This window comes from Camelina sativa, chromosome 17 (genome assembly GCF_000633955.1).
Source record: "Camelina sativa cultivar DH55 chromosome 17, Cs, whole genome shotgun sequence".
In the NCBI taxonomy this organism is placed as follows: Eukaryota; Viridiplantae; Streptophyta; class Magnoliopsida; order Brassicales; family Brassicaceae; genus Camelina; species Camelina sativa.
This window is the reverse complement of record NC_025701.1, coordinates 25,343,752-25,365,729: the sequence shown is the minus strand read 5'-3', so window position 1 is coordinate 25,365,729 and position 21,978 is coordinate 25,343,752. Positions and strand designations below refer to the sequence as shown.

The following is a 21,978-nucleotide window of genomic DNA, read 5'->3' as shown; positions in this document are numbered from 1 at the left end:
CTCCCACCAACATCCTCGCCACCAGCTGCACCACCTTCATTAGACATCTTCATCAAAAACAAATAAAATAAATTAGTAATATGCACTAATATTTTTAAACATATATAATAAACTCGATGGATAAAAAGAGTAGAAGAAAGAAAACCATACTACTGTTTCTTCAAAGTGTGCTTATTTGACAATAAGCTTTAGGCATCTATATATACAACTTAAAATTTCCATGTACGTTTCAACGAGGAATAATAGTAGGAACAACTTTTTTTTTTTTGAAAGAGTCTAATGAAAACTAGAAATTTAGAAATTTTTTGAAAAATCTTTGACCAAAGTTGTTTACGGGTGTTTTTTTTTTTTTAATAATCGTTTGAATAATTTAAAACTGATAACCCAACTCTAACACATGGAAATTTCCATGATGTTGAATAATCTTTTGAGTTAACCATTTTACAAAGGATATACCTCAAATTTGTACATCAACCATAACACATGATTATTCAAACTCAACTTCAAAAATATTATTTTTTTTCTTGATTGGTAACATTTTTAAATAAACTTTGAGTTAAGACCATAACTCAACTTAACTCAATGTTAAGTCATGTCACCAGTCAGAGCCTATATTAACGAGTATTGAGAGTTGATTATGTAAAAAGAAGTTGAAGTTCAAATGATAGTCACATGCCATATCAACTAAGATTTGGTATAAGTATATTGGTGGTTAAATATTCTTTTAAAAAATTACATGAAATATGGGTTTAGGGGAACTATTAATAGAAGATTACATTTCTTATTATTCGAATGAAGGGGAAAAAATTAAGCATTGTTATCACATTTAATATAATCTCACTCACATATGAAGAATACCTATATATTTGGAAATATTTGAGAAAATATAATTGAAATAAATCAATCTATAAATAAAAGAACCAAAATAATTAATTTCTAATTTTTTATAATAAGGCTTCTGATTTTTGTTTTCTTTCTCTTTTAGCATGGCTTATAAAGTTTAAAATTATGAATCCTTGTATACACTGACGAGTTTAAATAATCTGATCTTTGATGATGTACTGTAGATATAATTTTTTGGTATTCACAGTTCGAAAATTCGAATAAGATGTTTTAAAAAGGGAAAAACAAGAAAACGTCACGTAGTTTTATCAAATCTTCTATCTGGAAAAAAAAAACAACAGGCATGTTTATTGCATTTTGAATGAGATAAAAAAGGAGGACTCTTTAGAGCAGGCGCGTAAAGAAGAGCGAAAACAAAACAGACGAATCTCTCAATCGCCACAGCTTCCGACTTCTCCAAGATCGCCGCCGTGCAATTTTCTTCTCCGGCGCTCTGTTTCTGAGGTTCGTTCTTATCGTTCATCCATCATCCCTTCTTATTCTACTAGTTTCAGTTACATTGCTCGCCAATCGTGAAGGATGAGGTTTAGATACTTCTAATTTTGCATAGGTTTGACTCTATCGGTTCCTTCTGATGTTTCGATGAGTGATACTATAGCGATTCTAGAGAATTTGCAAAGATTTATATGGAAATGAGTGAATTTAGGGGGATTTAAAGTGAGAAATTGAGATTGTTGGAGATATTTTAGGGATTTCATGTTAGCGATGTCGATGACTGTTTTTTAATCGTATCTATCTTCAATCTGATCCTTGTGGTCGCTTGAAAAAAAGTCTCGATGTTTTCTTCGTTATGGTTATACTTCACTCCTACACTTTTGTATTTTGTTTCTCTATGTAGAGGCTGCAAATTTCAGTCAGGTATTCTAACTTTTAAAATTGGCTTCCACAGCCCAGTCTTTGGTTTCAGGTACTACAAATTCGAGAAACATGTCAGTTATTATTGTGACAAACATAGGGAATTTGGTGATTCATCTGCACACGGATGAATGCCCTATAACCTGCACTAATTTTCTCAAACTCTGCAAGTAAGTGTTCTCTTGCGTATCTACCTAAGAAACATCTCCACTGAGGGTTTTTTTAACGTACTTATTTTGTTAGGATCAAGTATTACAATGACTGTCTTTTCCACACTATAAAAGATTCCATAGCCAAGACGGGTGATCCAACAGGGACAGGGACAGGTGGAGACTCGATTTACAAGTACGATTATGTTTATATGGTGCTCATTCGTTAACTTTTGAATCCTTTACTCTGTGTTGCCTTGTGTGTGTGTGTGCTGCTTTCTCTCTAAGTCCATTTTCCTCCACTTAATTCATGACTTTCCTGACCCATTCCAGATTTCTGGAAGGTGACGATGCTCGGTTCTTCACCGATGAGATTCACCATCAACTGACACACTCAAAGGCTGGCACTGTTGCAATGGCTAGTTCTGGAGAAAATCTGAATGCTTCCCAGGTTAACCAAAATCTTTTGCTTGAATTACCAAGTTTTTATGCTTTAGTTCTGTGGATCAACTTTTGCGGTGCCCTATGTCCTCAATGTGATTTCTCCGTTTTCTTTTCAGTTCTATATCACACTTTGCGATAATCTAGACTATCTTGATGGGAAACACACTGTAAGCACAAATTATTAATGATCTGCCTAGTCTTTTTTTGTGTGTGTATATATCAGTTACCTATATAGTATACTCTTTCTTTCAGGTGTTTGGGAAGATTGTCGAGGGGTTTGACGTTTTGAATACGATAGCCGAAGCTTCTGTTGATGCGAAGAACAGACCACTTAAAGCCATACAAATACTGTTCACATTTGTACTTGTAGATCCATTTGATGATCCGCCACAACTGGCTGGAATGATACCAGATGCTAATGCGAAAGAAGAGGTCATAGATGACGAGCGATTCGAAGATAATTGGGTTCCAATGGATGAAGCACTTGGTCCACAAGAACTGGAGGAGGTTATCAACCAAAAGGCTCCCCAATCAAGTGCTTTTGTACTTGAAACTGTAAAAATCGCTGATTCAGTTGCTCTTTTTTTTTTTTTATGTTATGTCAAATTATGTTTAATGCTTGACCTCGTATTGCTGTTGCAGATAGGAGAAATCCCCGAGGCTGTGGATCCTGACATCTGGGGTCTGAATCATGTGACTGATGTAGGGATTTTTCATGTTTAAATTTGAAAAGCAAAGCTTCCTATCCTCTGTTTGTAACATTTTGTTATTTTTTTGTTGTCTCATGTAGGATGAGCGCCTCAACTCTTATTGCTTTGCACGTATAAAGAAAATAGAGAAAGAAATAAGTGATCTTGCAGAGAAGATGAACAATCTCTGTGGTATGTTCTCACTCTTTCTTGCTTGGATTTAGTGACTTCTACTTAGGACATGACTAAAGTGAAGTTTTCCCTTTCATTTGCAGTTAGCAAGGATTTTGACAGTGATACTGGGTTAACTCTTCCCAATCAATGGGATCTCGTATCTGATAAGCAGATGATTGATGAAGACCAACCTCTGCTTGTAGGTTTTTCTTCTTCTCAATTTTGCTTTCTCTCTCCCATAAAAAAAATAATGGATTAAACTAACCGTTTGTTTCCTAAGGTTGCTACATGCACACACATAATAAGACCACACAAGTATGTCATTCATATCAACAAAATGGGAAAGGTAAACAATATACCTAGGTTGCTGTTGCTGCATGACCAATTGTGTGTTGTAGAACCTTTTGGTGTTTGGTTTATTACTGATAGAATCATATAAGTTTTTTTTTATAACTGCAGTTTATTGTTGGACTTGGCGATAAAGTTTCTCCCACTGACATTGAAGAAGGAATGCGTGTGGGGTATGTTTCCCTCTGTGTTGCTTCAAAGAAAACCATCTTTGTCGCTGTAAATTTCTCATGTGGATGAAAACTTACGAGAAAGTTATGTCTCTGATCTGTACTTGCAGAGTTGATCGGAAGAAATATCAAATTCAGATTCCTCTACCTCCAAAGATTGGTCCTAGTGTTACCATGATGACGGTTGAAGAGAAACCAGATGTGACTTACAGTGATATCGGTGGCTGCAAGGAGCAGATTGGGAAGATTAGAGAGGTATGTCGGGCTTAGATTTTATCCCGTGTCCTGATCTTCTCGTTTTAACAGATAGAGTTGTAAATTTTTACGGTTGTGGTATAGGTTTTTAAGGAATAATTGTCAAAATAGTATTGTTTTCTTTGTTTATTGTATAGGTCGTTGAACTGACAATGCTTCATCCAGAGAAATTTGTGAGGCTTGGGATAGATCCTCCCAAGGGTGTTCTTTGTTATGGACCTCCCGGCACTGGAAAAACCCTTGTGGCTAGAGCTGTGGCGAACAGAACCGGTGCTTGCTTTATCAGGGTTATTGGCAGTGAGCTCGTTCAGAAGTACATTGGTGAAGGAGCTAGGATGGTTCGTGAACTGTTTCAGGTAGTTAGTTGTAAAAATTCCTTCTGTCCATCTCAGTTTTTGTCTTAGCTAATTGTTTGATACTCTGCTTTCCAGCTGGCGCGGTCAAAGAGAGCTTGCATTTTGTTCTTTGATGAAATTGATGCCATCGGTGGGGCAAGGTTTGATGACGGTGTAGGCGGTGATAATGAAGTCCAACGTACTATGCTTGAGATTATGAATCAGCTTGATGGGTTTGACCCACGTGGTAACGTCAAGGTTATTATGGCAACAAACAGGTCAGTCCGCAATCCCGTTACCAGCGGAAACTAAACTACACAAAAGCACATTGTAGAGTTTGACTTGAAAGCACTCATATATCTGTTGTTCACCCCCAGGCATGACATACTGGACCCTGCTCTTTTACGACATGGACGTCTTGACCGCAAGGTTGAGTTTTGTCTGCCTGATCTGGAGGGAAGAATACAGATCTTCAAGATTCACACGCGAACCATGAGCTGTGAAAGAGACATCCGGTTTGAACTCCTAGCTGGTCTCTGCCCAAATTCAACAGGTAAGGATCCCAACCATCAAAGACCTCTCATTCTTTTTAGATTTGTTTTCAATTGGGTTTTGTTAATCTGTCTTGCAGGAGCTGATATCAGAAGCGTATGCATAGAAGCAGGGATGTATGCAATCGGAGCTAGGAGAAAGGCTGTGACTGAGAAAGACTTCCTGGACGCAGTGAACAAAGTGGTTAGAGGTTATCAAAAGTTCAGTGCAACTCCCAAGTATATGGCCTACTACACATAAAGAAAAGTCAAAAAGTCAGAAAACTTATCATTTCTGTCCCTCGACCTCTATACCTTCCATCTCTTTTGCAGAATTTTTTTTTTTTTTTTTTTTTTAGAATTTGGAAACATAAATCACAGTAAATCAGTGGAACTTTAAACATAATACAAAGAGATAATTTGAAAAAAAAAATACAAAGAGAGAAAAACATGAGTGCATAATGTGACACTATTACATGATCATCTTAAAACTCTCAACTATGAATCAAATTTTGAAAGCAGACAAATACAATATATCTTTCTTCAAATCGGCAACTAGTGCTTACCGACAAAATAAAAATAAAAATCGACAACTAGTAATAGTTTTGAATGTGACAGGGGCTAGATGTTTTTATATGATCTTCATTGTACCTGATAACCAATGAGCTGACCATATCACCTTTAACTTGGCTACAAGGCCTTGAATTTTAATACTTTTTTGGGAGGAATGTAGTGGTTTCAGTTGAGGAGTTTTGGAAGAAGAATAAAAGGAAGAAGCAACATCATGTTCATATGAATAGATTCATACATTACTTTTGTAACAAGAACAGTTTATTGTTTGCGACAAATTAAATTTCAATTTATTGTAGCTAAATGTTATTTAGAAAATGATGAGATTTCCAATAACAATCCTTGGCTTTGCCTAGGTATATTATCAGAGTGGAGGCAAATCCTATCGAAGATCTTACTGGAGAAGGTATTGTTTGTCGCTGTCCCATCATCAGTCAACAGATGAATTCGTTCACGGTTTCTGTTGTGAAATAACCTCCCATGAAAAGCTGCAAAAATAATTTACAAGTCGTAGATGTTGTTAAGTTAAGTTGATCATTTGGTATAAGGCAGAATAATTTCAACATCTTCAAATGATTATGCGCAACAAATGTGCAGCGTAAGTGGGTTTCCAATACGCTATAACTGGCTATACCTTTCTCTTTGTTTGACAAGTTAGGCTCCGATAACTGCATAGACAGCATAGTGAGCAACGAAAGATAAACACGGTTTAGAATACATAAATATACAATAAGCTAATCATACTCACTAAACACTCAGAATAGAACAAAATGTAGCGTATTGCTGCTTGCCTCTTTCCCTTTCACCAGGTGTGCTTTGTCCTTTTATGAAAAAAACTAGCTTTCTAACACTCAATACATAATGGCCACAAAACATAACCCTTTCTTCAACTTTCCCCTAAATTGCTGCTATATATGTTCGCGGGAAACTAATAAAAAAGTTACCTTGCTAGCTTTAGTGGCAGACTTGACTTGAAACAGCCTCCTTTCCGGAGTAAATGTGTCGACTCCTGTATCATACTCAGTCCTTCGAATAAAAGAGTGGAATATATAGTCGTCACTAACCAATTGAAAAATAACTAGAAAAAGTTTTAAAACAAGAGATGAACACTTACATAAGTTTCAAATTCTCAGCATATTCTAGAGAGGTGTAAACTCTCATATTCTTAAACATCTCAAAACCTTGTATATGAACTTGTTTGAGACTCTTGCACTCAAGATTGAAGTAATAAAGGTAAAATTCATCTACGAGACAGTACGGTGCCAACACAACTTCACCTCCAACAGTCATTCCAACAATGGCTAACTCGGTTCTCTCAAATTTGTTTTTCGGCAAAGGAGGCAACATGTAGAAATCTCTGGACCATATATGTTTTTCAGCATCTTGTAGAACCCAAAACCCAAGCCGTTCTCGTAAGAAAGAAGTAAACTGAAGTGCACCTAATTTACCATTGTAGTTGATCAAAGTACAATAAGTCATCAACATGCATTCATCTATGTTGATCGAGCTAAACTTCTCGGACCTAACATCAAAGCACACTATTATGGAAACCCTTGTCCCCGGACTGAACCCAGCTGTATAATACAAAGTACCATCTATACATATTCCATCAGATTTAGGATAATGGGGTTTGCATTGGACTGTTCTCCACAAACGTTTTCCATTATCCTCCAATGTCAAAACTTGATGCTCATAACACGGATTCGGGATCATATCGAACTTGATGCACAACACTTTTAACTGTTTGCCGATCGGATCATACCCTAAAAAAGGTCTCGTATCAGTATTGATACCCTTCAGTTTCACTTTGGGTAAGGTTACAGACTGTCCCGTGGCTGGGTTACAAATAACGATTGTATCTGGACTTCCCCTGTCTCGATGACAAATGAATCCACAAAGAGGAGAACCCACGTCAGATGCATAATTAGTGGGAGTATTCTTACGGTGAACATGGTAACGGGTGGATACAAGAGAGGCCTTGTTCTCATGATGTGGATCCTTTTGAGTGGGAGTGTGAGGTGAAGAGAAGAAGAATAACTTGCCATCATCTTCCAAGGTGAAAAAGAGCAGAGGTGGACGACGAGGAGGAGTAGTAGTACAAGAAGACATAGTAAAGTAAAACTCGGCGAAATCAGGATGGCAAATTATGGATTCCCATAGTTTCGATACGCAACAAAACCTAGCTACAGACTTTGCAGGAACTCTAGAAAAGATGTCCATTAGGAGATCGGTCGGGATTTCTCTTACCACCACCGAGTTCGGACATTCTTGTATTATTTTCATGGCCATCTCTTCAAAAGCTTTAGACACGAACTAGCAAAACCTTGTGGTGACTGAAGCAGCAGCAGTAGTAATCAAAATCTCCTATTTAGAGCAGATTCAAACTACAACCTACCAAAAATCATAAATCATGAAATCAACAATTCCAATTTTTCAGAAATTAAAACCCACAAATAAAAAATTCCAATTTTTCAGAAATCAAACCCAGAAATCAAAAGTTCCAACTTTTCAGAAATCAAACCCACAAATTCAAAAATTCCAAATTTTCAGAAATCAAACCCACAAATCAAAAGTTCCAATTTTTCAGAAATCAAACCCAGAATTTATAAACGAACCTGAAAGGAGCCGATCGAGGGAGAAGAGATAGAGAATAAAGGGAGGGAGGGGTTAAACGAAAGTAATCGGGAAAAGCAGAGTCTTTTGTTTTTAGGGATAATACAATGTCAGAATAAAAAAGGCCATGGGACATTCGACTAGTAAATTGTTGGGCCATTGTTTACATTTTTGTAGTTCCTTTTCCTTATCTCACATTCGGTAAATCTCTCATTCATATACGAATTAAGAAAAATCAAAATATACCAGAAAATTGAATTCATAATTAATACACAAATATATAGAAAAATAAAGTAAAAAGTCTTTGTTAACCCTAATTAAAAAAACTTTCTCTCTTATCTCTTGCATCTTTTAGAGGGAGAAAGTTTTTCTTCTAATTAAAATTGGACTTTGTTCGATATTAATCTAGTTATTTTGTTATAAGATATTATCCAGCTTAGTCTCGATTGTTTCTCTTGTCTAAGTATGAGTTTCATTTAGCCATTTTGGCTATGTTCTTTTTTTGTTTTGGCTTTTCCCTTTTGCAGTAACTAAATCTCTTCAAATGAAGGAGACAAACGCCGAATGTGAAAATTAGAGGTTCAAGAGATCATCAACTGTTCGATTTCCTTGCAAAAAAGGATAAATGCTTCATACCCTATTGGTACCGTAATCGGCTTAGGATGAAGGTTTCTTTTATTTGTTCGTGGATCGAGATGTTTGGAAACTTGATGGATGGTGAAGACAGATTCAGAAGAGCGTGTTTTGCTATTGGGTCTAAAACCTCTTCCCTTGTCATCTTTTCCGACGCTTCAACCTTGTTGGTTTTTGGATCTCTTTTTATACACATCTAGAGAATTCTGCAAAAGGAGTTAGAGGACTTATCAAGTGGCTAATCGGACTTAAGCTGATCATACAAAGAGTTTTATGGATCTACAAGGATATCAGCTTTGATGGTGAAGCGGTGATGAGATGAACAGAGCTTGCGGCGGAAGGCTATTGTCGGCGAGCATTGGAGACTTATCAAACGCATCACACGTGTCCTAAAGTTGGACTTTTGTTGTGTAAAATATTCTAAGATATTTTGTCCTTATCCTAAAATGTAAAAGTCCAGCTTGATGGGCTTATTCCGTAAACCACTTGTAATGCTTTAATGGGTTTTCTATTTCAATGGAATTTGGCCGAAAAAAAAATATATAAAAAAATAAAGTAATTCATTTATATTTATCCTTTTTATTTTTATTTTTTTATACGAATTATACAATTTTAAATTATAAACTAGCCTATATATGCAGATCCTAATCTAGTTGGTATACGTGGCAAATTGACTATTTCATGCATGTTTTAAAAGTCCCCGCATAATTTCGATTATACCCTGTAAAATCGCTAGGCCCACCTTCTCCGCCTCAATTAATGAATAATATCCGCCTAACATCAATTATCCGATTATGTCTGTCTAATTTGATTATAACCAATGTTTTTAAACCCGGACCGGACCGGCCGGTCAGACCGCGACCCGGTAGACATTCAGGTCCGGGTTACATTCTGGTCCATGGAATTTGAATTCCGGTAGTATCTACTTTTCAAAACCCTGGCAAACAGTGAGTCCGGAACCTCAATCAGCCGTCATAATTGTTTAGCCAACAACGCCGTATTAAAATCATCAATATTCCTTAAACCCAAACCACCCATCTGCTTGCTACAACAAAGCTTCTCCCAAGCTATCAAGTACATACCCCCAGACTGACCATTAGTACTCCACCAAAAGTTTGCCACCGCACTATTAAGTTTGGATGTGATTGTTTTTGGTAAACGAAAACAAGACATCACAAAAGTTGGTACTGCAGCCGCAACAAACTTAATCATCACCTATTTTCCTCCTTTTGAAAGCAATTTCGCCGTCCACCCGGTTGTCCGACTTTGCAACCGATCTCTAACAAAAGAGAAGACCTTCGTTTTGGACCCTCCTAAACACTCAGGGATACCTAAATATGACCCCATCCCGCCCAGATTGGTTATCCCTAGGACCCCTTGCATCTCCATCTTGGCCAGCTCGTCAACCATGTGACCAAACTGAATTGAAGATTTCTCGAAATTTATTTGCTGTCCCGAGACAGCCTCATAGTGCTTTAGAATGTCCAAAACAAGTCCACATTGATCATTATCAACCTTACAGAAAAATAGACTATCATCCACAAACAACAAATGAGTAATTAGCGGACACTTATTTGCCATCTTAATACCTGTAATCCATTTATCTGCCTCCGCCTTCCGAATATTGGCAATCAAAACCTCTGTACATAAAATAAATAAGTAAGGAGAAAGTGGATCACCCTAACGTAAACCCCTCTCCGGCACTATCAATCCATTAGGTTGACCGTTGAGAAAAACCCTATACTCAACCGAAAAGACACAAAACATGATCCATGAATATAGTGCTATATTCTTGTATGATTTTTTTTGTTTGGTTACTGAGCTAATTCACCCATTTATATTTGACATTAGTTATATAAAAAAGGAAAATTAAAAGAACCAACAGATATGAACGAGAGGCGTGGCCTCCACGCCCTAGTGGACATCTCCGTTATTCCTTTTTTTTTTCGTTCTTTCTTCAAATCTTTCTCTTCTGTCTCGTTTCTGAAATTTTTTTTCTCATTGTTCATCTTCAATTTCTGATAATCGTACGTTGGTGTGATCTGATCTATCTAAAGATTATATATCTCTTCAAATCTCCCAGAAGATTTGTCTCGCATTTTGTAGTATTTCTTTTTTATGAAGGTACGATATGTTAAAACTCGCATTTTGTTATTTTGATTAATGAATCCCTTTTTGTTCATATGATCACGTTATAATCTTATATAAATGCGTGTAATAATTTCATTTGTGTAGTTGTGTTTGTGAGAAACCCTGACCAATGATGGATGATGATAAAGTTTCCAATGACCTCTGTTTACTCCCTGATCTCAATGTCCATAATGTACATACCTCGACGCCTTTTGGTAGTATCGTATTCGATTCATCCATTTGTGATCTCCTAAACTTGGAAGATGCTGGAGATACGCCAAATCTTATACCGGAACATAACCCGTTTTTTGATTCTGTGGATGGACATCAAGAAGCAGAGTCGTCTCCGAAGGTGTACATTGCACCAAGAGTCATGATAAACCATCAAGATTCGTTTTCGCTAGATTCTCGAGTAGATGACTATATCGAAGACGCAAGGATTTTGCCTGGCTCACCTGGAGGAATTCAAGATCTTGACCTCACACGTCTTAGAGTTCCTGGCTCACCAAGAGCTTTTGTGCATCCGAGATCTTCTGGATCTCCGCGTTTCGGGTCACCAACAAGTCCTATCTTGATCGATACCGCCGCACCGTTTGAATCGGTTAAGGAAGCAGTTTCCAAGTTTGGTGGGATCACAGACTGGAAAGCACATAAAATCCAGACAATTGAGGTACTAAAATAAAACTTTTGCCTTGATTTTCATTGGACCGGTCTTGTTCTTAGTCTTGTGTTTTATTATTGTCTCCAGAGACGGAAGACAGTGGATCAAGAGCTTGAGAAGATACAAGAAGATATGCCTGAGTACAAGAAACAAGCGGTTGTAGCGGAAGAGGTGAAGCAGCAGGTGGTGATGGAGCTTGAAAGGACAAGGAGTGTTGTCCAAGAGCTAAAACTTGAGCTAGAAAAGGCTGAAAAAGAAGAGCAACAAGCGAGACAAGACTCTGATCTTGCAAAGCTGCGAGTGGAGGAAATGGAGCAAGGGATAGCTGATGAGTCGAGTGTTGCATCAAAAGCTCAGCTCGAGGTGGCTAAAGCGAGGCATTTCTCAGCGGTTTCTGAGCTAGGATCTTTAAAAGAAGAGATAGATATAATGTCTAAGGAGTATGAATCTCTGTTGAGGGAAAAAGATTCCGCTGCGAAAAGAGCTGTGGATTCAGTTTCGGAAGCTAAAGATGTAGAGAGGAAAATGGAAGGTTTGACGATAGAGGTACTTGCCACTAAGGAGTTGCTGGAGTCAGCACATGCGGCTCATCTTGAAGCACAAGAAAAGAAATTCGATGCAGCCATGGCCAGGGACCAAGACGTTTATAATCAGGAGAAGGAACTCAAAATGGTTGAAGAAGAGATTGAGAGGGTTAGACAACAGATTGATGCAGCGGACGATGTGAAAACAAAACTACAGACTGCTTCTTTACTTCAGCAAGATTTGAGAGCCGAAATAGCGGCTTACAAAGACTCGAACATGGGAAAGAGAAACAACAGTGAGATACAAGCAGCTGTTGATTCCGCGAGGAATGAGCTTGAAGAAGTTAGATCAAACATTGAGAAAGCAAACTCCGAGGTTTTTACGTTGAAGATAATTGTTGGATCATTGCAGTCAGAACTCGAAAGGGAGAAGAGAGATTTATCAGATTCTAAACAGAGGAACAGCGAAGAATCAAGAGAGGAGAGATGCACAGAAATAGCCAAGAAGTTGCAAGAAGCGACGAGAGAGGCAGAGGAGGCAAAGTCACTTGCCGTAGCCGCTCGAGAGGAGCTGAGAAAGGCCAAGGAAGAGTCGGAAAAAGCGAAAACAGGATTCTCTGCAATAGAGAGTCAGTTAATCGAGGCGAAAAAGGAAATGGAAGCTGCTAGAGCTTCAGAAAAGTTGGCCTTAGCTGCAATAAAAGCGTTGCAAGAGACTGAATGTGCTAACAAAATCGAAGACATTAGTAGTTCACCAAGAAGCATAATCATTTCAGTTGAGGAATATTACGAGCTAAGCAAGCAGGCACATGAGGTAGAAGAGGCAGCCAACAGGAAACTAGCGGAGATCGTCTCCAAGATCGAGGTGGCTAAGGAAGAAGAATCAAGAATCTTGGAAAATCTTGAGGAAGTGAGTAGAGAAACAGCTATAAGAAAAGTAGAGCTGCAAGATGCAATGGGGAAAGTTGAGAAAGCTAGAGATGGGAAGGTTGTTATGGATCATGAGTTGCGAAAATGGAGGTCGGAAAATGGGAATAGGAGTCCCGAGGGGGGGAATAAGGAGAACTTAAGCAAGTCGAAGTCAGCTTTACATAAACCAACATCATTTGTAATTGGTGAACAAGGAAGCAGTAGTAGTAATGTGACGACTCCTGAAACAAAAAAGAAAAAGAAAAGATTCTCTTTGATGCCAAAGGTCTTCATGTTCTTGTCAAGGAAGAAGTCTCCCAACAAGTGAGTTTCTTACAGGTAGGTTTTACTGTCCTTTTTTTAACATGTTCTATTTTGTATGTCGTTATGGAAATGGGAAACAGAGTATCTGAATTGAGAGAGAACAGTGAACTTGTGTAAGTGTTTGTTGGTTAGACCAGATTTGTTGTACTCTTAAATGAAATAAAGGTATTGATACACTTGTCGAGTAATCGAAGTTTCGCTACAAAAGAATGTACTTAAGAAGTAGAGGTGAAGAGGGTTTGAATGATGGTCTTATGCCATGGATTTGAGAGATGCTCCACAAGGTTATCAATAGGGCCAGTGTGAGTCACAGAGGCTTGAACGAAGAAGCCGAGCATTGCCATCATCGCTAGACGACCTGTTAAAAACCGATCAAGCAATGTTACACACACAGAGATTACAATTAAAGAAACAAACCAATGAGTCTAATTACCATTCTTGATCTCCTTAAGCTTCCAGTCATGAGCATTTTTAATGTCCTTAGCCAAGCCTAACGGGTTCAAAAGCGGTCCTCCGGGATATCCAGGCTCGAGCCCTTCGAGCGCTGCTTCAATTCCAAAGAAGAAAGAGTCTTCCTTTGCTTGAGATCCCGGAGAGACAAAATCCATATACCTTTTAGTCTCAGCAAACCTGTGGAAACAATAAAAGAATAATTCTAAGCTTTTGTTGGTTAACAATAAAGTTAGATAATGAGTTTGATTGATTCATTACCCCATAAGTAGAAACTGTACAAAAATGAGTGTTTTTGTGCTAGCAAAATCAAATTTGACAGCTCCAGCTTCATACCAAACCGGTAAATTACGAATCCCTGTGGTCCGAAGCAGCTAATGCAACCAAACAAAACTCTTAAGTTAGCCATGTTTTTGAGATACATCAACATTTTAAAACTGAGAATGTTCAAGATTAGTGATTTACATCTGTGAAGAGTATCCCTGCAACACCGAGCATGGCGAAACGAGAGTGAACAAGCTCTGCTTGAACATACCATTTCAAGCTTTCCGGATCCTCTCCTAATCCGAGCGGGTCGAAACCATAATCTCCAGCTAACCTTTATTTTCAAGAACACAAAACGTTGGTCTAAATTTAAAGCTTTTGTGCAAATGAAGACAACAAGGAACTCACTTTCCATCAAGATAAGGAGGAGGGTCGAGGCCAGGTAGCCACGTGGGACGTTCAACAGCCACCGTCGGATTTATGCCTCCTCCTGCGACTCTGACGGATGAGATTCTTCTAGTGATGAAGGATGAAGCATCGCGAGGATGGTGAAGAAATCCTCCGGTGATGCCTCCACGTAAAACAACGGCCATTTTGCTCTGTTTTTTTTTTTGCTTACGTTTGTGTTCTGCTCTGACTCTGTTATTGTTATCGGCAAGTTGAAGCTAAGAAAGTAACGTGGTCCACGTAAATTAGTCATTTTGTTAAAATCCGTAGAAAAATATAAATAAAAAAGGGTAACTATGTCTATTTAGAATGAAACGGTTTGAAGTTTTAATTGTATCTCATAATATTTATGTTTTTGTCTTCAAAATACTTCATCTAATTTTTATTTGGACAAATAATACATCATCTATTTTTGTTAGAAAAATAATACCTCATTTAATTAATCAATGTTGATTAATACCTCAGCTTCTAAATATTAGAAGTTTTATACCTGGCACGTGTGTTATTATTTGAGAATTACAATTTTGACCTTAAAAACAAAGTTTAATATATTTATTTTAGATAACATTTATAAAACAAACAAAAAAAAAACATGCCGAAAACGTCGTCTTCTTCGTTGTTCTTCTTCTGTAAGAACCTGCTGTGTGGATTTGTGTTCATTTTATTCACCAAAACCAAAAATACTAATTAGATTTCATAAAACTTCTCCATGGGTTTGTTTTCTCTTTCAATTTGAAGAGAAAAGACACATAAACAAGATGTCGAAATTAAACTAAAATTTATAGATCTAACAATTGTAGACATATAACAGAAGATAAGTATATATGATTGTAGGTATGTAGCAATTTGCCCAATTTGAGTTCGGTTTTGTTGTATGGGTATGCCCAATTTTTCCAAAGCTTTGTTAATGTTATTGTCGGTGGTTCTTAATGGAAACAAATCATTAAAATAAAAATTTATAGGTTTTTGTTTCAGCTTGTGACGGTGATAATTCTGGCAACATGCGAGTTAGAGTCAAGCCTCTTTACCTTCACCATCTTCAAAGAATCGTGACCAGAGGAGAAAACGTGTATAAGACCTAGCTCTCGTCCTCGTAAGCTATCACCACCGAGTCAGCCACTTCCGATGTGGTCTCCACCGTAGTCAAACATTTTTTTTCCTTTTTTATTTTTTCTATTTTAATGAAAACAGAAAATTATTTTTAAGGTCAAAATTGTAATTCTCAAATAATAACACACGTGCTAGTTATAAAACTTCCAACATTTAGAAGTTGAGGTATTAATCAACATTGATTAATTAAATGAGGTATTATTTTTCCAAAAAAAAAAGATGAGGTATTATTTGTCCAAATAAAAATTAGATGAGGTATTTTTAAGCTTTTTTCCCGAAAGTAAAATGAAATAAACCGCAAATCCTGACTAGAGTTTGAAAGAGTTCGAAGTGATGGACAGTATTGCGAACTGAAGTTGTTGAGACTTGTATAGGTTGCAAAGAATTACAGTGTACATGGAAAAGAGGTGAGCAAAAGGAATTGTAATAAGATTTTACAGGAAGATGGAAAAAAGAAGAAGAATATGTTATCTATTTTCTATTTAAAATTGGGGGTAGAAACGAAATTTCTCCAAATTTTAAAACATAACAATAATAAAAAAACGTAAGACTAGGAAAACAATAGCCGCTAAGAAGCTCTCAGACACTAATATCGAGACAACCATTCTAAACCACGCCCGCCGGTGCCGGTGGAGGTCTAGCTCACCGGCTCCGGACTGTCATCGCGTCCTCTTCTCCTTTAGCTCTATGTCCCTTTGTTACAGCTTTTCCCCTTATTTATGTTTATTTTTCCCCTTTTGTTACCTTACCAAACCTACCCACATACTAGGTTTTTGGTGAGATCTTCAATTAAATGCAAAGGGAGAAGATGGTGTCCGGCGTTCCCCATCTATCACCCTCCATTCGTGATCAGAGTTCAATTAATAACCCAAAGCACACTCAACCACGATCAAGTGGTGTCGTCGTAGCACTTTAGGTTACACTATGAAACTATATAGATCGAATTAAGCTAAGGCAATGAGGAAGATCGTAATTCAAGTAACCGAACAAAACGAAAAATAAATAAGAGTTTGTAAAATTAAGAGAGAGTATTGGGCATAGGGAATCAGTTAGGGGATATGATCACAAAATTAGGTGATGGGTCGGGATAGCATTAGGAACCATTCTTGAACTCAAATCTCAAATATAAAACTAACCTACTGTCGCAGCATTAGTTATCTATGAAAGGAATTGAATAAATCCTAAACCGTCGTTTGATTCTAAGCAATCCTAGCAAGCAATAAGTTCAAGTTTGATTATGTTCACAAGGTGCCCCAACTTCAACTGTCGTTGGCTAAGGATCACCTTGCTCACCTATGTTCTTTCAAGCAATTCAACAACACTTTTGATGCCTAGATGAATTCAACCTAAAATCATAAACTAGGTAGCTAATCTAGTTTAAGCAATAAGCACAACAATAAATGAAGAACTCAATAGATCAATCCCAAATCTAACAGCCTAAGTTAGAGAATCATAAAACCCCCTCTGAAACCCGAAACCCAACAGAGAGACTACTCAGACATCGAACAGAAACAATCACAAATCAAATAGGAAGAAAACATGTTTGAATTGAAAAAGAAGTAAAGAGGGTTCAGAATTCTTCTCCAAGGGGTTAGAAAGGATAAGAGATCTTCTCCCAAGCTTACAAGTGCTCAAAAACGGCATAGAGTAAAAGTTGTCTAACTCAAAGTCGAGCCTCATACTTAAATAATAACATAAAACCCTAAAACGTCGGTTTAAAACGAAAAAGGAAAAGTTGTGTCGAGAACTGGATTGGTCGATCCCAAATGGGGATCAGCCGATCTCGGATGCTTTTATCTGTTTGCTCCATCTGCTTGCTATTTTAATCAGTCTTCACCAAATTGGCTTCAGATGCTTGTCTTCATCCCCAAAACACTCAGTTTCCTTCCAAAGTAGCCTAGAACCTTTACAGACTCACAAAAGACTAAAAAGACTCTAAAAGCACACTTGGACTTAATAAAAGACTCAAAACTAATATAAAAACTATGGGTAAAATCCTATAAAATGCAGACACATCAATTCCCCCGGACTTGTATTTTTGCTTGTCCTCAAGCAAGAACAGACAAAAACTCAGGATCAGAGAAAAGGTTTGAAAATGTAAACTCACATATTCTTGGGAACCGTTGCTTTGCACTCTTCATCAAATCAAATCAAGAACTACTTTTTGTACTCTGCCCATGATTAGGATCAACACTCCCTACTCTAACTCCACGGCCTCAGAGAACTTTCAGTCTCCCCATCATTGTCTCTCTACATCAGATTAGTAAAAAGGTGTGGTCTTACCATGGGAGTATCGATCATTGAACCTTTTGACTCCTTCAACCTCTTATCGCCCAAGACCTCCTTCTCATGCTTCCTTTCCTCTCTCTTTTCTCACTTCCAAAGGATTGATTTCTCCCTAATTTTCTAGGGTATCATTTTTTTTTTTTTTTATCAATCCTTTGCTCTTTTCTTGCGGACAGGTTTCCATGAGCACCGAAGGATGCACGAGTTTACGAACAACCCTCGGTTCACTTCTTTTATTACCTATATCCTCTTCTTTTTTTTTTCACTGAGTACTGAAGGGATGAGAGAGGGGAATCATACTTTGTGAGGAGTTGCATGTCTCGTGAGGTTTGAGGGAGGAGTCTTGTCCGATGTATACCAAGCCCCAAGGTAAGAAATTAAATCCGGTTAAGTCTTGTCAAAGCTAGAGACAACTTCTGGTTCAACTTAGTATCCTCCTTGGCGAGTGTCTTTTAGGGCGTGTTGAGACTGCTCATGTTCATTCCAAGCTTCATTCCAAATCAGAGGTACAAAAGTAATCATAAGAGTGTTAGTTCAAAGAAACAGATTCCTAGAAATGATCATAGTTTCCCAATTTTTTTGTTTTTTTAGACTCGATAAAACGACTCAAATACATGAAAAATAAAAAGAAAACAACCAAAGAAAACGACATTAATAACTTAGAGACATCCCTCCCCCAGACTTACTTCACTCCGTCCCGGTGTGAAAGCAAAGCTAAGAAAAAGAAGCCTCCGACAAATATAAATGAAAAATAGAAATAAAAATCCTTGAAAAGAGACAGAAGAAACCGGAAGGAGACAACTACTGGTCAGAACTGTTGAGATGGTGAGGATGTCGCAGAATGGTCAGACCCGAGGCTCAGTAGTTGTGTCCTCGTCGTCACTGGTAGCGGTGTGAGCTGCTGCTGGTGGTGCAAAGCAGGATGGTGCGAGACTTTGGAGCCAAGTATCCAGTCGAGTGAGCAACAGATTGTTCTTCTTATGAGTGTCGTAGACCCTTCTCTCAAACTCAGATTGAGGTGGCTCCTTAGGTGTCGTAGCAAGAAACTGGCTCACATCAAAAGGAGGAAATGGTGGAAGAGAGTGAGCTGGTTGCGACGATGTGGATGCATCCGCAGGTTGCGTGCTGCTAGGGGATCTGATGGCTGCTGGTTCACGTTCATTCCTCAAAAGAACGTCGTCTATATCGCAAAGGATATCAGCTGGAGGCTCTAAGTCAATGTTCGTTGCCTTGCGAAGAGTAGTGTAGTACGTTCTAGGGATCAGCATATATCGAAGGTGACCAGTCTTGTCCTGAAAGCGATAGCAGAAATTGTGATGCACCAAAATCTCACTGGTAAACATATACTGGAGATCAAGCAACTTTCTCTTCGAAGACTTGGTAAGCGGTGGCAAAGCGAGGCCACAATACTCGATGATAGGGGTCACCAAGCTGCCGATCAGAACTCTCTTGTTCTTAGCATATGTCATGTCCCTCCGGACTTGCTCAAACTCCTTAGAGAGCAGGAATCCAAAGTTGACATCATGATTCAGCTGATAGATAGGTGAATCTTGAGGATGGAGGAACTTGCAAAGACCATGGAAGAACATCCACAACTCAGGTAGCTGCAATGTGCTAGTCTCAGCCCTAGCATAAATGGTGTTACTCAGGAACTTGGCAGTGATACGTAGGACAGGGTTGCGGATGCGAGATTGTCCAGCTCCACGAGAGACATATTGCCCAGCTCCGATCAGTTTCCAAACCTCCATCCTGCTGTCGAGCTTCTCCATCTTGCACAGCTTGTTTTTAGGGAAGCCAAATATATCACAGAGATCAAACATGGAGATGACATAGTGCTTCTTGAGCAGGAAGAAACTGATTGAACACTGCTCAGCCACCACATCAGAACCGCCTGGCAAATCCACTTGAACAGTGGCAAGAAACTCTCATGCGAGCCGCTCATGCAAGTCCCAGGCTTTCTCAGCAAAAGTACCAAATCCCATGCTCTGTACCAACGCATCAAAATCTGCTAACATACCCATCCTCTCGAATAGCTCACGATCGACAAAACGAGTCGGCTCCATCTTGCATTGTACGAGTAGCTTCAAGCACTTAGTATCCTCATCATTCCAAACCCTTGTTGGCTGTTCCTCGGAAGGAGCGGCAGTCTCCTTACCACTTCGTCTTCGTTTCGGCATTCTCTGCAAAAGAATAAGTAACCAACATGTGAGAACAAGCAAGGCAATCAAAAATTTCCTATGCTAAGCTCAACCTATGTTACAAGCCTATGCTAAATTCAAGCCACATCAGCTTAAATCTAGTTCCAAGAGTCATTCAGGATAGTTATTCTTACTAATCCGTTCATCAATTGGAAAGAAGAAGAGAGAATAGTAAAAAATCTCAAAATTTGAGAAATTTCAACTTGGAATTTCCGAAGACAANAAACAGATTCCTAGAAATGATCATAGTTTCCCAATTTTTTTGTTTTTTTAGACTCGATAAAACGACTCAAATACATGAAAAATAAAAAGAAAACAACCAAAGAAAACGACATTAATAACTTAGAGACATCCCTCCCCCAGACTTACTTCACTCCGTCCCGGTGTGAAAGCAAAGCTAAGAAAAAGAAGCCTCCGACAAATATAAATGAAAAATAGAAATAAAAATCCTTGAAAAGAGACAGAAGAAACCGGAAGGAGACAACTACTGGTCAGAACTGTTGAGATGGTGAGGATGTCGCAGAATGGTCAGACCCGAGGCTCAGTAGTTGTGTCCTCGTCGTCACTGGTAGCGGTGTGAGCTGCTGCTGGTGGTGCAAAGCAGGATGGTGCGAGACTTTGGAGCCAAGTATCCAGTCGAGTGAGCAACAGATTGTTCTTCTTATGAGTGTCGTAGACCCTTCTCTCAAACTCAGATTGAGGTGGCTCCTTAGGTGTCGTAGCAAGAAACTGGCTCACATCAAAAGGAGGAAATGGTGGAAGAGAGTGAGCTGGTTGCGACGATGTGGATGCATCCGCAGGTTGCGTGCTGCTAGGGGATCTGATGGCTGCTGGTTCACGTTCATTCCTCAAAAGAACGTCGTCTATATCGCAAAGGATATCAGCTGGAGGCTCTAAGTCAATGTTCGTTGCCTTGCGAAGAGTAGTGTAGTACGTTCTAGGGATCAGCATATATCGAAGGTGACCAGTCTTGTCCTGAAAGCGATAGCAGAAATTGTGATGCACCAAAATCTCACTGGTAAACATATACTGGAGATCAAGCAACTTTCTCTTCGAAGACTTGGTAAGCGGTGGCAAAGCGAGGCCACAATACTCGATGATAGGGGTCACCAAGCTGCCGATCAGAACTCTCTTGTTCTTAGCATATGTCATGTCCCTCCGGACTTGCTCAAACTCCTTAGAGAGCAGGAATCCAAAGTTGACATCATGATTCAGCTGATAGATAGGTGAATCTTGAGGATGGAGGAACTTGCAAAGACCATGGAAGAACATCCACAACTCAGGTAGCTGCAATGTGCTAGTCTCAGCCCTAGCATAAATGGTGTTACTCAGGAACTTGGCAGTGATACGTAGGACAGGGTTGCGGATGCGAGATTGTCCAGCTCCACGAGAGACATATTGCCCAGCTCCGATCAGTTTCCAAACCTCCATCCTGCTGTCGAGCTTCTCCATCTTGCACAGCTTGTTTTTAGGGAAGCCAAATATATCACAGAGATCAAACATGGAGATGACATAGTGCTTCTTGAGCAGGAAGAAACTGATTGAACACTGCTCAGCCACCACATCAGAACCGCCTGGCAAATCCACTTGAACAGTGGCAAGAAACTCTCATGCGAGCCGCTCATGCAAGTCCCAGGCTTTCTCAGCAAAAGTACCAAATCCCATGCTCTGTACCAACGCATCAAAATCTGCTAACATACCCATCCTCTCGAATAGCTCACGATCGACAAAACGAGTCGGCTCCATCTTGCATTGTACGAGTAGCTTCAAGCACTTAGTATCCTCATCATTCCAAACCCTTGTTGGCTGTTCCTCGGAAGGAGCGGCAGTCTCCTTACCACTTCGTCTTCGTTTCGGCATTCTCTGCAAAAGAATAAGTAACCAACATGTGAGAACAAGCAAGGCAATCAAAAATTTCCTATGCTAAGCTCAACCTATGTTACAAGCCTATGCTAAATTCAAGCCACATCAGCTTAAATCTAGTTCCAAGAGTCATTCAGGATAGTT

At 38.8% G+C, this 21,978-nt stretch overlaps 4 protein-coding genes across 6 annotated transcripts; 2 read left to right on the top strand and 2 right to left on the bottom strand.

Annotated features, from left to right (window-relative positions):
- On the top strand, window positions 1,253–5,259 carry LOC104758000 (26S protease regulatory subunit 7 homolog A-like). Its single transcript, XM_010480800.2, has 16 exons — window positions 1,253–1,347; window positions 1,793–1,928; window positions 2,002–2,103; window positions 2,241–2,358; window positions 2,468–2,518; window positions 2,604–2,906; window positions 2,994–3,053; window positions 3,142–3,232; window positions 3,316–3,413; window positions 3,495–3,560; window positions 3,674–3,735; window positions 3,843–3,987; window positions 4,125–4,343; window positions 4,419–4,600; window positions 4,700–4,875; window positions 4,954–5,259. Exons 2-16 carry the CDS (start codon window positions 1,831–1,833, stop codon window positions 5,112–5,114), a joined length of 1,932 nt encoding a protein of 643 aa, XP_010479102.1. The 5' UTR covers window positions 1,253–1,347; window positions 1,793–1,830; the 3' UTR covers window positions 5,115–5,259.
- LOC104757999 (F-box protein At1g53790) lies at window positions 5,617–8,251 on the bottom strand. 3 transcript variants are annotated; one of them, XM_010480799.2, is made up of 6 exons: window positions 8,038–8,251; window positions 6,537–7,813; window positions 6,367–6,448; window positions 6,171–6,243; window positions 6,057–6,090; window positions 5,867–5,910 (listed from the first exon to the last, which is right to left on the bottom strand). In XM_010480799.2, exons 2-4 carry the CDS (start codon window positions 7,709–7,711, stop codon window positions 6,178–6,180), a joined length of 1,323 nt encoding a protein of 440 aa, XP_010479101.1. In that variant the 5' UTR covers window positions 7,712–7,813; window positions 8,038–8,251; the 3' UTR covers window positions 5,867–5,910; window positions 6,057–6,090; window positions 6,171–6,177. The 3 variants fall into 3 exon arrangements, with proteins under 3 accessions (XP_010479099.1, XP_010479101.1, XP_010479100.1); XM_010480797.2 differs by lacking the exon at window positions 6,171–6,243 and having other exon boundaries at window positions 5,617–5,910; XM_010480798.2 differs by lacking the exons at window positions 5,867–5,910; window positions 6,057–6,090 and having other exon boundaries at window positions 6,098–6,243.
- Window positions 10,557–13,400, top strand: LOC104757997 (protein WEAK CHLOROPLAST MOVEMENT UNDER BLUE LIGHT-like 2). Its single transcript, XM_010480795.2, has 3 exons — window positions 10,557–10,792; window positions 10,904–11,468; window positions 11,547–13,400. Exons 2-3 carry the CDS (start codon window positions 10,929–10,931, stop codon window positions 13,218–13,220), a joined length of 2,214 nt encoding a protein of 737 aa, XP_010479097.1. The 5' UTR covers window positions 10,557–10,792; window positions 10,904–10,928; the 3' UTR covers window positions 13,221–13,400.
- On the bottom strand, window positions 13,335–14,600 carry LOC104757998 (photosystem I chlorophyll a/b-binding protein 5, chloroplastic). Its single transcript, XM_010480796.2, has 5 exons — window positions 14,339–14,600; window positions 14,132–14,264; window positions 13,928–14,040; window positions 13,650–13,846; window positions 13,335–13,574 (listed from the first exon to the last, which is right to left on the bottom strand). The coding sequence occupies exons 1-5, from the start codon at window positions 14,521–14,523 to the stop codon at window positions 13,432–13,434; spliced, it is 771 nt and encodes a 256-aa protein (XP_010479098.1). The 5' UTR covers window positions 14,524–14,600; the 3' UTR covers window positions 13,335–13,431.